The sequence below is a fragment of the Palaemon carinicauda genome, chromosome 10 (genome assembly GCF_036898095.1).
Source record: "Palaemon carinicauda isolate YSFRI2023 chromosome 10, ASM3689809v2, whole genome shotgun sequence".
NCBI classification, from domain to species: domain Eukaryota; kingdom Metazoa; phylum Arthropoda; class Malacostraca; order Decapoda; family Palaemonidae; genus Palaemon; species Palaemon carinicauda.
Window position 1 is genome coordinate 64,925,263 of NC_090734.1, and position 15,938 is coordinate 64,941,200.

Consider the following 15,938-nt stretch of genomic DNA (forward strand, 5'->3'; position numbering starts at 1 on the left):
CCCTCCCGCTTCACTAATTAGTGGTTAGTAGTTATACCTCGTAAAAAATTCTTTCAGCGTGTATCAGCTTTTGGTTAAATAATATGTACTGTAAAGAGTTTAAGGTTTATATTTTTAGGAAAAGTACAAATTATTCCTAATATGTCATTTTTATTAAAGAGACTGGATAAACTTTTTTTTCTTTTTCTTTTGATCAGATACTGCTTATGAACACATCTTGGTTGACAAAAAGGGTGAAGGTGGTTGTGTTGGCTTAGTTACTCTGAATCGCCCAAAGGCTCTTAATGCCCTATGTGACCCGCTGATGATTGAATTAAATGATGCCTTGAAGGTTTTAGATGCAGATCCGTCTGTTGCTGCCGTTGTTATTACTGGTAGTGAAAAGGCCTTTGCAGCAGGTAAGTTTTTTGAAAATACTGTCATTTTTAAATATTAAACTTAGCCGGTGAATATATATATAGCTTACGTCTCCGACGGTCGACAGATTCCAAAAACTCGCGAGCGATCGCCATGAAGGTTGTCGGGTGTGCACACCAGCGCCGACTATCGGCCAGATACCGCATATACTTCTACATAAGTTCAGTTCTTCTCTGTCGGTGGTAGTGACATCATTGGTTCCGCTCGCGCTTAACCTCAAGTTTCTATTGATTGGTGAAGTACTTGTTCAGGGTTTTATGGCTTTCGCCGTGTTGGATTATTCTCAAGCAATACGATCTTCAAAAGAAATTTTTTTGAAAGGAGAGAAAAATTTTTTACCCTTGCTTTTTTAATCTCTCTCTGGATTTTCCATAGAGAAAAGATGGCCGACCCTTCCCTCAGTGTACGGAAGTGTGTTAAAGGCTTTTAGTAATTATTTTATCACTTTATAAATTATTGTTGATATTTATAGATTTACCTCTATATATTTTATATCTCACCCGCCTTTATTAGGCCTCTTCGATTCTCTTTCCATTTATACTAAACACCGAGATAAATTTTATATTTTTGTTTATAAGCGATCTATGCCTATTCTTTGTAGGCGGTACTGTCTTGGAAAACGAAGTTAAACAACGTTAAGCCCATTCAACTTTTACATTTGTTTAGATTGATGAGATGAATATTTTTAGAAAATATTTTAAGAAATTTATTCTTTGAATAGTCTTCGTGGTGTTTTGAAAGATAAACTAACGTTTGGTTTATTTATGCTACGCAGTTTACAATCGATCGTTACGATAGAGAAAGAGAGAATCACAGTTTCACTTTGCAGAAAGAGTTAATCGATTTTGACGTTTTGTTCATTCTTCTTACAAACTGAAGTTTTTTAAATACTAATTTAAAGGAACATGTTAATTTTCAATTTCTTAGTCCTTTTAGTATTTTCCTTTAGTCAAATAACCTTTTATTGACGAAGAGTGAGTGAGCCATTCTCTTGCGAGTGACAAGAGAGAGAGAGAGAGAGAGAGAGAGCGAGAGAGAGAGAGAGAGAGAGAGAGAGAGAGAGAGAGAGAGAGAGAGAGAGAGAGAGAGAACGATTCAAATCTTTATTCTCGTCCCAAGTCTCTGTACAAGGAGTTTGGGAGTGAGTAACGTTGTTCTTCTCGATTCAGATATTTACTCTCGTCCCAAGTCTCTGTACAGGGAGAGAGAGAGAGAGAGAGAGAGAGAGAGAGAGAGAGAGAGAGAGAGAGAGAGAGAGAGAGAGAGAGGATAAAACGTTCTAGTTTTTATTCTCATCCCAAGGCACTGTACGGTGAGAGATTGAAAACGTAGTCCTTAGCAATCTAGTTTTAGTCTCCTCCCAAGTCAATGATCTTTTTAACTTTATATATTTCCGTTTTATTCTATATATATGTATGTTTATTAATTTTTGCATGTGTGATTCATTTTGTACTAATGAGCTTACATTATACGACATATTTCGCAATTCTAACCTTTTGATTTAAGGGAGAATTGCGTGCTTCAGGTAGAAATCAGCTTTATTCATGTCTAATGTGAAATTATTAAAAAATGCGAGTGTTAGTGAAGAAAGTGCGAAAAACATGTTCAGTGTTGCGGAGGGTTCGTTTGTTCGTGCTTGTCGCTTGCCTAGTCCGAGACCTCGTTCAGGCTCCCCTACCCCAGGGAGAAGGAATGTCGTAGGACCTAAGGGAGTGAGAGGTGTAAACCAACGAACAGATGTTCCCTCAAAGGTATCAGACGTTGCTCTTCAAGCACGGCCTTACCATAAGACAGGAGAGACGAAGTTCTCCTCGTCTTCCTATGATTCGTCTCTTAAAATACCTTGGCGTAAGGTTTCGAGACCGTTGAAACGTAAATTAGTTCCTTCAGAACAAGATCAACGTCTTAGCTGTAGTCATCATGAGAGTCCCATTCATAGCGATGACGTTCATGTACAGACGTTTCCGACGTCACGATCTATTCCGAGTGCGGTTGATCCGAAATTAAGTGTTTTGTAAGATATGCTGTTAAAGCTTTCTTCTTTAATGAAAGCTTACGATCCTGTTCCTGTGCGAAAGGATCCTTTGCTTGTTGTACGTCACGGTTCTGGGATACGTGATTCAGGTCGTCAACCTTCTAAACGAGATTTGTTACGTCACGCTGACGTTATCCCTAGTGTCAGCTTTGCTGTTAAATGAGATGCGGAGCATAAATCTCGATGTAACTTTGATCGACAGTCAGTTAAGTCGAGTCATTACTTTGATCAGCAGTCACTGCAGTTCCGCCGAGACTTTGAACGTCAGCCACCGCAGTCACAACGTGACGTTGAGCTGCTGACACTGCAGACACGACGTGACGTTGAGCGGCAGACACCGCAGACACGACGTGACGTCGAGTGTCAGTCACCGAAGTCACGATATAGCATCGAACAGCAGTCACCGCTGTTACTACGTGACGTTTGAACGTTAGTCACTTTAGTCACGGCGTGTAGTAGAATAACATTCTCTGCAGTCACAACGTGACATCGACCATCCAACTTTAACTCCTGTTCATATACAAGTTGATGTAGCCTGTCAGGCTTTTCCTTCACATCATTCTGAATATAAATCTCTTCGCAAGACTTTAGATTTATCAGATGATGTGCCTTCTGAAGTAGTAGTTGATGACCCCTTAACTAATGTACCTTTGGGGGTTCATTCAGAAGAGGAGGAACCTAGGGTTGTCCAACAATCCCTTGTTTTAAAATTATGAATTTCTTTAGGGAAATTTTGTCCTACTCATTTTGTAACGGCTACTCCATGTTCTCCGCCGTCTGAGTTTACTCTTGGCATGACTTTCTTCGACTCCTACATATACGAAGTCAGTTCTCTCTCGTTCTTCCAAGAGAGCCATGCTCTTACTGGGAGACTGGTTGGAATCCAGGAGAAGTTTAGGAAAGTCTGCTTTTGCTTTTCCTCCTTCTTAATTGGCTTCTCGCTCGAGTGTCTGGTGTGACACAGGAGAAGTTCTCGGCTTGGGAGTACCTGCCTCTGCCCAGGGAGACTTCTTAAGCCTAGTGGACTCTCCTCGTCGTCTAGCCATGAGACGCTCCAAGATTTTATGGTGTTCAGAGCTAGACCATCTCCTGAAAGGAGTTTTTCGAGCGTTTGAAGTATTTAATTTTTTGGATTGGTCCCTGGGAGCCTTAAGTAAGAAGGTCTCTCCAGCGGACAATGTATTGCTGTACAAATTATGTCATGCATGAACAAGGCCATAAGGGATGGCTCCAATGAACTGGCAGCCACGTTCACTGCAGGAGTACTTAAGATGTAAGTGCACTCAATGTGTTCAATGTCAAGACAAAGTTCACGATGAAGACTACCAAATCTGTCTTGGCAGCAGTAAGGGAAGGCGACTGGATGGTCTCTCTCGACCTTCAGGATGCATACTTCCACATCCCGATTCATCCAAACTTTCAACAATATCTGAGGTTTGTGGACGGGAAAGTAGTTTACCAATTTTGAGCACTGTGCTTCGGCCTCAGTCCTGCTCCTCTTGTTTTTACAAGGCTCATGCAAAATGTAGCAAGCTTTCTACATTTTTCAGGGATCAGAGCCTCCCATTCTTTTGACGACTGGCTAATCAGGGCATCGTCATTAAATCGCTGTCTGGAGAACCTCAAATGGACATTAGACCTAACCAAGGAGCTAGGTCTCATAGTGAACGTAGAGAAGTCGTAACTTACTCCATCCCAGACTATTCTTTATTTGGGGATGGAGATACAGTGTCGAATTTTTCGGGCCTTTTCGTCTCCCACAAGAATGGAACAAGCTCTGTTAAAAGTCCGTTACTTGCAAGAGGAAAAACAGTTGCTCTGTAGGAGTTTGAACGAGCCTCGTGGGAACTCTTTCATCGCTGGAGCAGTTTATCTCTCTGGGGAGACTCAACCTTTGCCCTCTCCAATTTCACCTAAACCATTGGAACAAGGAGAAGGGCTTAGAGAGTATCTCTATCCCAAAGTCCAATTCAGTCAAGACATGTCTGACTTGGTGGGATAGCAACGTCAGACTTCGAGAAGGTCTTTCTCTTGCGATCAAGAACCCAAACCATGTGTTGTATTCAGATGCATCGGATTTGGGTTGGGGAGCGCCACTGGACAGTCTGGAATGCTCGGGTCTTTGGTCCACGGATCAGAAGAAACTCCATTTAAGGCAAGTAACATCTCTCTTTTGACGAGATTCGTGCAAGGAGAAATGAATGTCTTAGCGGACTGCCTCAGCAGAAGAGGACAAGTCATCTTCTTGGAGTGGACGTTGCACAAGACTGTGTGCGAGAAGCTATGGATGACATGGGGTCAACCCACCATTGATCTTTTTGCGACTTCACTGACAAAGAGGCTCCCAACTTACTGCTCTCCAGTTCCAGATCCAGAGGTAGCCCACATAGACGCTTTCCTGCTGGACTGGTCTCACCTAGACATCTATGCCTTCCCACCATTCAAGATCCTAGACAAGGTTCTTCAGAAGTTCGCTTCTCACGAAGGGACCAGGTTGACGTTGGTTGCTCCCCTCTTGCCGTCGAGAGTCTGGTTCTCAGAGGTTCTTCTATGGCCGGTGGACATTCCAAGAAGTTTACCGTTACGGATGGTTCTCCTGCGTCAGCCTCTTTTAAAAAGATTTCATCAAAGTCTCCTCGCGCTTTGTCTAACTGCTTTCATTCTATCGAAAGACTCTCTAGAGCTCGTGGGTTTTCGAAGGAGGCAGCTAGAGCGATCGCAAGAGCTAGAAGGTCCTCTACCATCAGGATCTACCAATCCAAATGGGAGGTATTTAGAGACTGGTGCAAGTCCTCTATTTCCTCTTCCAATACCACTGTAGCACAGATTGCAGACTTTCTACTTTATCTTAGAAATGATCGCATCCTTTCTGCCTCAGCTATTAAAGGCTACAGAAGCATTTTAGCTTCGGTTTTTAGACATAGAAATTTAGATCTGTCTGATAATAAAGATCTTCTAGACCTTCTCAAGTCTTTTGAGACTTCCAAGAAGCGTCAGATCACTACTCCTGCTTGGTTTTTGGACGTGGTCCTTTAGTTCCTTATGTCTGAAAGGTTTGAGCCGTTGAATTCAACATCACTCAAAGATCTTACACTCAAAACTCTCTTTTTAGTGAGCATGGCTACCGCAAAGAGTTAGTGAAGTATATGCCTTCAGCATAAATATCGGCTTCTGCTCTAATAAAGCAGTATGCTCGCTTCAACTTGGTTTTTTAGCCAAAAGGGAACGGCCATCTCGTCCATGGCCTAAGTCGTTTGAACTTCCCAGTCTATCTGAAATTGTTGGGAACTAAATTGAAAGAGTCCTGTGCCCTGTAAGAGCTCTTAGATTTTATTTAGATAGAACCGAAACGCTGCGAGGCATTTCAGAGGCTTTATGGTGTTCGGTTAAAAAAGACCACCATGCCGATGTCGAAAAATGCGTTGTCATATTTTATTAGACTTTTTATTAGAGAGGCTCACTCTCATTTAAGTGATAATGAAGTTAGAGCGGTGTGGCAACTTCAGTAGCGTTCAAACAAAATAGTTCCCTTAGAAGCATTATGGACGCAACCTTTTGGAGGAGTAAATCTGTGTTCGCTTCACATTATTTAAAAAATGTCCAGACTCTTTATGAGGACTGCTACATGTTGGGACCATTCGTAGCAGCGAGTGCAGTAGTGGGTGAAGGTTCTACCACTACATTCCCTTAATCCCAATATCCTTTTTCTTCTCTTGAAACTTTTAATTTTTTGGGCTGTACGTGAAGACTAAGAAGTCTTCCGCAATCTTTTGATTTGGCGGGTGGTCAAACTTGTTTCTTGAGAGCGCCCAGATCAAGGGTATTGATGAGGTCCTGGTATAGGGGTGTTCACCCTGATTATAACAACTCCTAGAAGTCTTTCAGCATCCTGAGAGGATCGCTGGGCTTCATAAGGATAGCAGACTAATGAGTCAGAGTATTCATCAGAGTCAGCTTCCTTATCAGGTACCTATACTTAAGTTTGTTTTTTGAATTTTTGTCAAAAACTCTTGAGCATATACGCCTTTATTGTTTTAATACTGGTCTCTACCCACCACCATGGGTGTGAATCAGCTATATATATATTCACCGGCTAAGTTTAATAATTAAAAATGATATTTTTAATTTAAAATAAATTTTTGAATATACTTACCCGGTGAATATATATAATTAAAGGCGTTGTCATATTTTATTAGACTTTTAATTAGAGAGGCTCACTCTCATTTAAGTGATAATGAAGTTAGAGACCCTACGGACTGAGAAGAACTGAACTTATGGAGAAGTATATGCGGTATCTGGCCGATAGTCGGCGCTGGTGGGCACACCCAGCAACCTTCATGGCGATCGCTCGCGAGTTTTTGGAATCTGTCGACCGTCGGAGACGTAAGCTATATATATGTTCACCGGGTAAGTATATTCAAAAATTTATTTTAAATTGAAAATATCATTTTTATGCAAAGATCAAACCCTATATTTTATATAGGCAGTATTCTTACAGTGAAAAAAATTAGCCAAAAACTAGTAATACTCTACAGTATTCCCTCGCCACACTGCGATCCATGTTTCGTGGCCTCAGTGCATTGCTGGTTTTTTAATATACAGGTATATTTGTTTTTAATCTTGTATTTTCTGCTATAAATCAATCTCTCTCTCTCTCTCTCTCTCTCTCTCTCTCTCTCTCTCTCTCTCTCTCTCTCTCTCTCTCGTAGAATAGCCAAATTTGCAGATGATACTAAACTAGGCATTAGTGCTGCAAACTTAGAAGACATAGAAGCCTTAAGAAAGGATCTAATGAAGCTAGAAGAATGGTCCTGAAAAGGGTAAATGCCTTTCAACTGTGGGAATTGTAAAGTCATACACATAGGTTATAATAACCCACAATCAGATTACTCACTGCTGGCTAATGAAATAGAAAGTGTGGACCAGGAGGAAGATCTCGCCATTATTATCAGCCATTAATTGAAGTTCACCAAACACATCATTAAAGCTGAAAAGAAAGCACAAAAACTAAAAGGTTACATAAAGAGACAATGCAAATACAACAACAAAGACACTGTACTACAGCTGTACACATCACTAGTGAGACCCCTTATATAATCCGGAGTCCATTTCTGGGCTCCAAGTATTCAGAAGGATATAGATAGACTGGAAGCAGTGCAAGCTAAGGCTACCAAACTAGTTCCAACGCTGAAGCAATTTAGATATAGACGGAGGATGGAATGTTTGAACTTATTTGATCTACAAACTCGACGACTAAGGGAACAGTTAATGTAGGCATTCAAGGTTTTTAAAGGAATAACAAATGTAGATTGGTACAAGAATCTGTTCAGTCTTAGCACAAATCAGTCCTTAGGTAATGGATGCAAACTGGAATTGAAAAGATACAACACTACTCAATTTGGCAAATTCTTTACATACAAAATAGCAAATACTTTGACTAGTCTTTCAGCGGATGTAGTAAACAGTAACATAGTAAACGAGTTCAAGAATAAGTTAGACAAGATCATAAGAACTCTCTAAATGCTTAGACTAAATAGCTCTTCCAAAGAGCAAAGGGAGTCTCCATGTATCTAATAGAAAGTCTTTGAGACATCCAAAATCCTTACACACAAAAACACACACTCTCTCTCTCTCTCTCTCTCTCTCTCTCTCTCTCTCTCTCTCTCTCTCTCTCTCTCTCTCTCTCTCTCTCTCTCTCTCTCTCTCTCTCTCTCTCTCTCAGCACTTTGCTGAAGTGAGAGAGCTTGCGTGATGCGAGGAAGGGGTGGATGATGGTGACGGGGGAGGTTTTTTCCCAACCCAGTAGGTTTAACCGTTCTGCTTAGACGAGCTCCGAGTATCCATACTAGGACCGGACCAATATTTTTTCATTTCAATATTTTTGTTTTTCTCTCGTCCTTAACTCTTCTATCCAAGCTCTCAACTTTCAATCTCTCTTGGCTTCAAGAAAAAAATTACATACTTAGATAAGATGGCTATTTATAACTAGCCTACAGTATACTCATATAGACATTAAGGAGCTGACTGTTTCCTCATGCGTCAGAGCAGAGGCTTTGGAACCTCTATAAACAAAGCTAGGAACTCGCTCACAGGTTTCGAGAGACTGGGATATAGGAATTCAGGATGACAGGGGACGCAAGAGTGGGATAGTGCTATTAGTGCCCCGCAAAGCATATTTCTAACGTCTAATAGCTGACCACTGCCTGTGACCGACCCCTAGCTAAATAGGCTCAACTGCTCTTGAGGTTGACATAGCTTTTGTGCCTTGTTGGAGTCCTGGCCAATTAGAAAACCCAGTTGCTGCTGCTTGCTAATACAGTACTCAGTAGAGAAAGATCCTCGAAGCAGCAACAGACATAAATAAGTTATATCGTCTCCTGAATGGTATAATGTGAAATGTAAAAGAAAAGAAGCTACCTGATGGATACAGTGACCAGGAACTAGCAAATAATTTTCTAGTATTCTTTAAAAACAAAATTGAAAACATAACCAGATCATTTGTTAATACTCAACATCAGATTAATGATACCCCAGGCACACAGACAAAATTAATACGATTTAACAACATAACACAAGATGACATCACCAGAATTATCAAGAGAGAAAAGAAAACAAACTGTGCGATCAATCCTATGCCAATATCTGAAGTAATTGGAGAGAGAGACTTCTCTAGTCTAGCCGAAATAATAATGAGAATAGCAAATGCAAGCATTGATGAATGTAAGTTTCCTAAATCTGAGAAAATGGCTATAGTCACAGCAGTTCTGAAAAATACACTGGACTACCAGGAATTAAGCTCATATAGACCTATTTCAAATCTATCCTTTGTCTCAAAAGTGCTTGAATATGTAATTTTTGAACAACTAGTCGGCCACTTAGAAGTAATAGAAGCTTTGCCTGACAACCAATCTGCTTACAGAAAACTACTCTACGGAGACAGCCATCTGCTCTGTTGTAAATGATATGCTAGAAATGATGGATGAAAATAAATGTGGTATTTTAATATTGCTCGATCTTAGTGCTAGTGCTGCTTTTGATACAGTGGTGCATGAACTGCTACTAAATGATCTATGGTCCATCGGCGTTGAAAATCAAGCTTTCGAATACCTAAAAGATTACTTGGTTGGTAGAAATTACTGTGTACAAATTGGAAACTCTTATTCATCATATGAACCCTTAAACAGAGGGGTACCCTAGGGGAGTGTATTTGGCCCAATCTTATTCTGCATCTATACTATTGGTCTATGGAAAATACTACAAAGGCATGGCGTGAAGTTTAAACTATTTGCAGATGACACACAATTTTACTTCTCCATAACATGACACTACTGAAACTCTAAACCGAATCCTTGATAGTGTTAGAGAATGGATGACATTTAAACAAATAAAATTAAATGAGAACAAAACTGAATTCATGGTGGTGGGCAAGAGACACAGCGTGAGAAACTTAGGTGATATTCAAATGAACATAAATAATGACTCGGTGCCGATATCTAGTAAAGTTCGAGATCTAGGTGTATTTCTTGACTGTAACCTGTCTCTAAATGCCCAAATAAATAATGTAATAAAAAGTGCTGGTTATCATCTAAGAAATATTGCGTTTATAAAAAAGTACCTGGTCGAAAATTCTGTTTAGAAACTTGTGATAAACTGTGTTATTACCAGGATTGACTACTGCAACTCTTATCTACTACAATTTACCAAAAGTCTAACTTAAGTAATTACAAAACATAATAAACAGAGGAGCAAGACTGATAAAAGGTGTCCCACCTAGAGAAAGGATCACCCCTATACTAATTGATTTACACTGGCTGCTGATTAAAGTGAGAATTGAATTTAAAATATGTACAATAACCCACTAAGTTATCAGAACCGTTCGTCCAAAATACTTAAGAGAATTGCTACATATTGCGCAGCCAACAAATCGTGTCGACACGAGAATACAGTAGTTACAGATGGCTTCAAACTGTTGGAACCTAGATTTATGTCCACTTTGGGCTCCAGAGCCTTTAAATATGCAGCCCCGAGACTCTATAATAAGCTCCCACGAAACATTCAAATGATTGAAGACATTAAGGCTTTCAAGAGGAAACTGAAGACTTTCTTATTTCATGAGTCTTTTGAGAGTGACGATTTAACAGTAAATGAACAATGTGTTACTTGAAAAGATAAATATTGTGAACGAACAAGGTAAAACGACAGTGGAGGTCCTGTAGAGAGTGGGGTTCCCCTGTTGTATGGGACCGGAAAAGCAGCCATCAAACAAACAAAACAAACAAAGCACCTAAAAGTCTGGCTGTTCTTGGATATCCAGAAATCCTAGTAAGAGCTAGCCTTCCCCTGTCAATCCTGGCGAGAAAACAGGCTTTCTGCCTTGTACCGCTCAGTTGGGAGCTGCGGCATGTTTTGGACAGCCCAACTTTGAGGAGGCTTAACTCTTGGTTTAGGATCACTTATGGGAGGTTAGGACCAGAAAAGATGGAAAGTCACCCAGGATAATAGTTAAAGAAATTATTAGCCGTGATTTCCAATTATACGCATTAGACAATATCACAGAGAAATTAATCATGAGTGAGAAACTGAAGTTAAAACACAATTGTTCCGTAACTGGAATACAAACCACGCTATTTATTAAGGGTGTTACTTTCAGCGTAGCTGAAATGACGAGCCATTAAAGTTTAGCAAGGGTTAACTACCCACACCGCTAGTTAGCGGGGGGTAGGGGAGGGTAGTTTGCTACCGCTCCCACTCACACACCTGTAATTTACCTCACTCTGCTTTTGGCTCGGATGGTGAACGGACGTTGCCGGTCTTCATCATCCGCCTTTATTTGGGACTGCCATTAATCTGTTTTTACTTTTTCTTTTTCTAGCGTGTGTTTGTGTAGTTGACCTCTGCAACCATGCGCACCTGCCCTGGACTCACCGGCCGGCCCTGTGGAACATTTATGTCGGCGGTGGAGACAGATCCTCACACCCTTTGTCCCACCTGCAGAGGTCAATGGTGTGATAGTGATAATAAGTGTAATGAGTGTAGGGAGTGGTCTTCATCCCAGTGGGAGAAGTTTGGGCGACGGCGGAAGAGGAAGTCTAAGCGGGATATTTCTCCTTCGAAGCTTCCTTCGAAGGGAGGAAAACCCAAGGCCTCTTCTTCCATCTCCCGACCCTCCTCCGAAGCTCCTACTTGTTGGGTCTCTTGCGAAAGACCGTCGAGTAGTAGCGTAGACCAATTTAATGTCGGCCACCCCCGCTCCTCGAGAGATGGTGTTGCTTCCCTTAGCGAAGCGGCCCCACCTCTCCCCCTGGGTGAGGCCTTGTCACTAACTCCTTTGTTGCAGGTTTGGTCGTCCTTGGGGCTCTCGGGTCCGCCCTCCAAGGATGCATTGCTGCAGATCATCCGCAAGGGTGCTACGGTGCAGAAGTTATTGTCGCTGTCAGAGGTAGATCCTCTGGCCCTTGTCGACATTGTGGTGTCAGAGGTGTCACCTATGATCTCATCTGACTCCTCTGCCCCTCCAGACTCTCCAGCAGTTGCTGCAGACTTAGTTTCCCCTGTTCCTGAACATCCTTCGAGGGGGAAACTAAGTCCAACGTCTGTCTCGGGAGTTCATTCATAGAGACTCCTCTTCGCAGGACTGCTGCGGCGTACGCTCAGCTTGCTGATCCAATGGCCCCTAGTGGGCGTCTTCGTTGGAAAGCTCACCCTCCACTTTGCCTTAGAGGCCACCCTTCACCATTGGGGAAAAGGCACCTCTTCGGCACTTCTGCTTCGTCGTCGCAGCCTTCCCCTGCAGAGGAGCCTCCGCTGCAGTTATCTTCTGGACCTCGACCTTCGACCTTCACTGGACCTGTTACTAGTCCTCCGACTTCAGTCCTGGACCTCTCTGCAGATTGTTCGCGATCTCCATCGGTGGATGCTCGCCCTTCCAAAGGGCACATTCCAGTTCCTGTCCTGCCATCCATCAGACTTGCCGACGTTCCCTCACCGTTCCTGTTCCCGGTAAAGCCTCTTGAGGCCCTACTGAAGTGCGCAGCTGCGCTCCATCGCCCCACAGCTCGCCAACCTCCTACAGGACATCAGCGCTCACCAGCATCTTGTCAACACCAGCCTGCTCGTCAGCTCTCTACAACACATCGGCGCGCCCCTTCACCTGCTCGCTCTCATAGATGGCAGCTGTAACATGTGCTCGTGCGCCAGCGCTCTTCTGTGCGCCCTACGCCCACGGTCTCCTACGCGCCAACGCTCTTCTGCGCGCCAATGATCTCCTACGCGTCAGCGCTCACCTGCGCGCCTTGCGCCTACGCACCCATGATCTCTTGCTCGCCAGCGCTCTCCTGCGCGCTAGCGCTCTCCTGTGCATCAACTCTATCTTGCGCACCAGTGCGCTCCCGCGTGCCAGCACTCACCTGCACGCTCTCGCGCGCCCGCACCAATATTTTTCTGTGCACGCGCCCGTGCTGAAAGGCACGTGCACAGGAACCACACATGGCCAGGTCATCATCGCCTCACTCCCCTCCCCACAAACGCATTTCAGCGCACCCATCGGGAAAAGGGGAACAGGCTTCAGCAGAGGGGTTCAGGATCCCAAAATTGCCTTCTTCTAAGGCGGACCCACCTATTACGGTAACTCCTCGTAGGGAACCTTCGGTCCCTTTACACTCGAGGGATCTGTCCAACAGTGCTTTGGTCATTCAGCAGCCATGGTTCAGTGCCCTAGTCAGAGCTGTGGCACAGGCATTCAATCCTGCCCTGTCTGCTCGCTCGTCAGAGCAACCTGTAGCTCCAGACTCCCGATACGGAACCATGGCTTCCTCCACCCTACTGAAGATGAAAAGAGGAGTTTCCGACGTGGTCACTTCCTTGAGGGTGAAAATGACTCCAGTCAGGCCATCAAGGTCAGTCCTTCCAGTATCTCCCCAGGGATACTCTCCTATCTCACCTTTACGAAGGGAGTCGCGTGAGGAAAGGCCTTCCTCCATTCCACCATCGGAGGAAATCTCCCTTCACGCTGAGAGTTCCCCTGCATCAGAGATTAGGGACACAACACCTAGGCCTTCGATGTTGGAATTTTACCTCCTTCTGAAGGAGTCCAAAGACTCCAAGACCCTGCTAAAGTCCTCATCCAGGACTACAAAGACGGAGATAGCCAGCCACTCAAGGGATGTCCGCGACCCACCCAGGGAGGAGCTCTAGGGGATGGAAGATGGAGACTTCGCTGCAAGTCCGATATCAGGAGTCTGAACATGCATTCTGGCAGGTTTTGACTCTTATTAGGGTTCTCAACGGGTTTTCCGACCTAAAGATATCCCTTTGGGTGGGCAAAGACACGATCTTAGACCGTGTCTTCAGCACCCAAAAGCCCTCAAAGACCAGTGTACCCCTGCCCTAGTCTCAAGGGTTGAAGGGTGCCAGGGCTAAGATCGCCCAACAGCTCTCCGAGTTTGCCTCCTCCAACTGTTTCGGCTCTACCAACAAGCTCCTCCCACCTCCTCGTGTACAACAGAGGAGGTACTTTGAGATCCTGGAGGAGCCCAGTTGAGCCTAAGGATGTGGAACAGGCTGCTGAGAGGTGGAAGAAGTCCCACTAAGACTCCCTCCTGCATAGGGCTTTGACATCCAAGCCCTTTAAGCCTCCAGCACCCCAGCAGTCCTGTCCTACCAAGACCACGAAACCGACGGCAGCGCCGAAGACAGTGGTGTCTACAGTAAGCCCTTTCCTGTCAAGGACAGGAAAGGCAAAAAGCCCTCCATGGGAGGTAAGAATCATAGAGGGAGCAGCTGAGGCTGCAAATGCTAGGATTGGCAGTCCCCCTGCATGTCTACCAGTGGGGGGATGCCTACAAAGTTGCGCAGACAGGTGGCAGCAACTCGGGGCCGATTCCTGGACCATTTCTGTAATTAGTCAGGGATATCGCATCCCGTTCACAACATCTCTACCTCCCCTGACGACGAATCCAGTATCGTTGAGCTCCCTTGCCATGGGATCAGCAAGGGGGCAAGCCCTTCGGGCAGAAGTCCAGACCCTGTTGAAGAAGGGCGCTCTCCAAGAGGTCCTTGACGGGTCCCCGGGCTTCTTCAGTCGACTCTTTCTTGTAAAGAAGGCGTCTGGAGGCTGGAGACCAGTTGTCGACCTCTCGGCTATGAACAAGTTTGTCAAACAAACTCCATTCAGCATGGAGACCGCAGACACGGTCAGACTAGCAGTGAGACCGCAAGACTTCATGTGTACACTGGATCTGAAGGACGCGTACTTCCAGATCCCAGTCCATCCATCTTCAAGGAAGTACTTAAGATTCAGCCTAGACAACAAGGTTTACCAGTTCAAGGTGCTGTGTTTCGGTCTCTCCACAGCACCACAGGTTTTCACCAGTGTGTTCACCCTAATATCTTCGTGGACACACAGGATCGGCATCCGTCTCCTCCGTTATCTGGATGACTGGCTGATCCTAGCAGACTCGGTGTCAACCCTTCTTCAACACCGAAACAAAGTCTGGGACTTTGCCAGGATCTGGGGATCATGGTAAATCTCGAGAATTCCTCTCTGCTTCCCACTCAAAGACTGGTATACCTAGGCATGATTATAGACACCAATCTCCACAAAGCCTTCCCATCAGACGACAGGATAGCAAGGCTGACGAAGGTCGCAAGCCCTTTTCTAAGACGAGAAGAACTTCCAGCCCAATCGTGGTTACGTCTCCTCGGTCACCTTTCCTTTTTGGCTCGTCTAGTTCCCAACGGTCGCCTCAGGATGAGATCCCTGCAATGGCGACTCAAGTCCCGGTGGAATCAAGGGTACGATTCCCCGGACATCATGATCCCTATGTGACCTGCGGAACGGACGGACCTCCAGTGGTGGGTGACAGACGAGAACCTACGAAATGGAGTGGATCTTCTCGTCTTCCCCCCGGATTTGATGCTGTTTTCGGACCCCTTAAAGAAAAGGTGGGGGGCCCACGTTCTGCACCACACGACCTCAGGCCTAAAGGTCAGAATCAGAAAATTGCCTCCATATAAACCCTCTAGAGATGAAGGCCGTCTTTTTGGCCCTTCAACAGTTCCAACAATACCTGGCGGGTCACTCTGTGGTGGTGATGAGCGACAACACCACAGTAGTGGCTTACATCAACAAACAAGGAGGTACCTTTTCGAAGCAGCTATCCCATCTTACAGTAGAGATACTGAGATGGACCAAAGTCCACTCGATTCTACTATCGGCACGCTTCATTCCAGGCAAGAGGAATGTGCTCGCCAACAATCTGAGCAGAGCGTCTCAGATAGTGAGTACCGAGGGGTCTTTGGATCATCTAGTAGCCAACGAAGTCCTGACTTTGTGGGGTTCTCCGACAGTGGATCTGTTCGCAACAGCTCTGAACTTCAAGCTTCCGCTGTACTGCTCCCCAATCCCAGATCCCAAGGCTCTCTGGCAAGATGCCTTCCAACAACGGTGGGACAACATCGACGTTTACGCCTTTCCTCCGTTCTCTCT

At 44.5% G+C, this 15,938-nt stretch overlaps 1 protein-coding gene across 1 annotated transcript in view; it reads left to right on the plus strand.

The window, feature by feature from the left end:
* Positions 1 to 15,938, plus strand: part of LOC137648621 (enoyl-CoA hydratase, mitochondrial-like) — a 237,554-nt gene that overhangs the window by 77,834 nt on the left and 143,782 nt on the right. Inside the window, exon 2 of the mRNA XM_068381560.1 lies at positions 198 to 398. Coding sequence (XP_068237661.1) covers positions 198 to 398 — 201 coding nt within the window. The remainder of the gene's footprint in view (positions 1 to 197; positions 399 to 15,938) is intronic.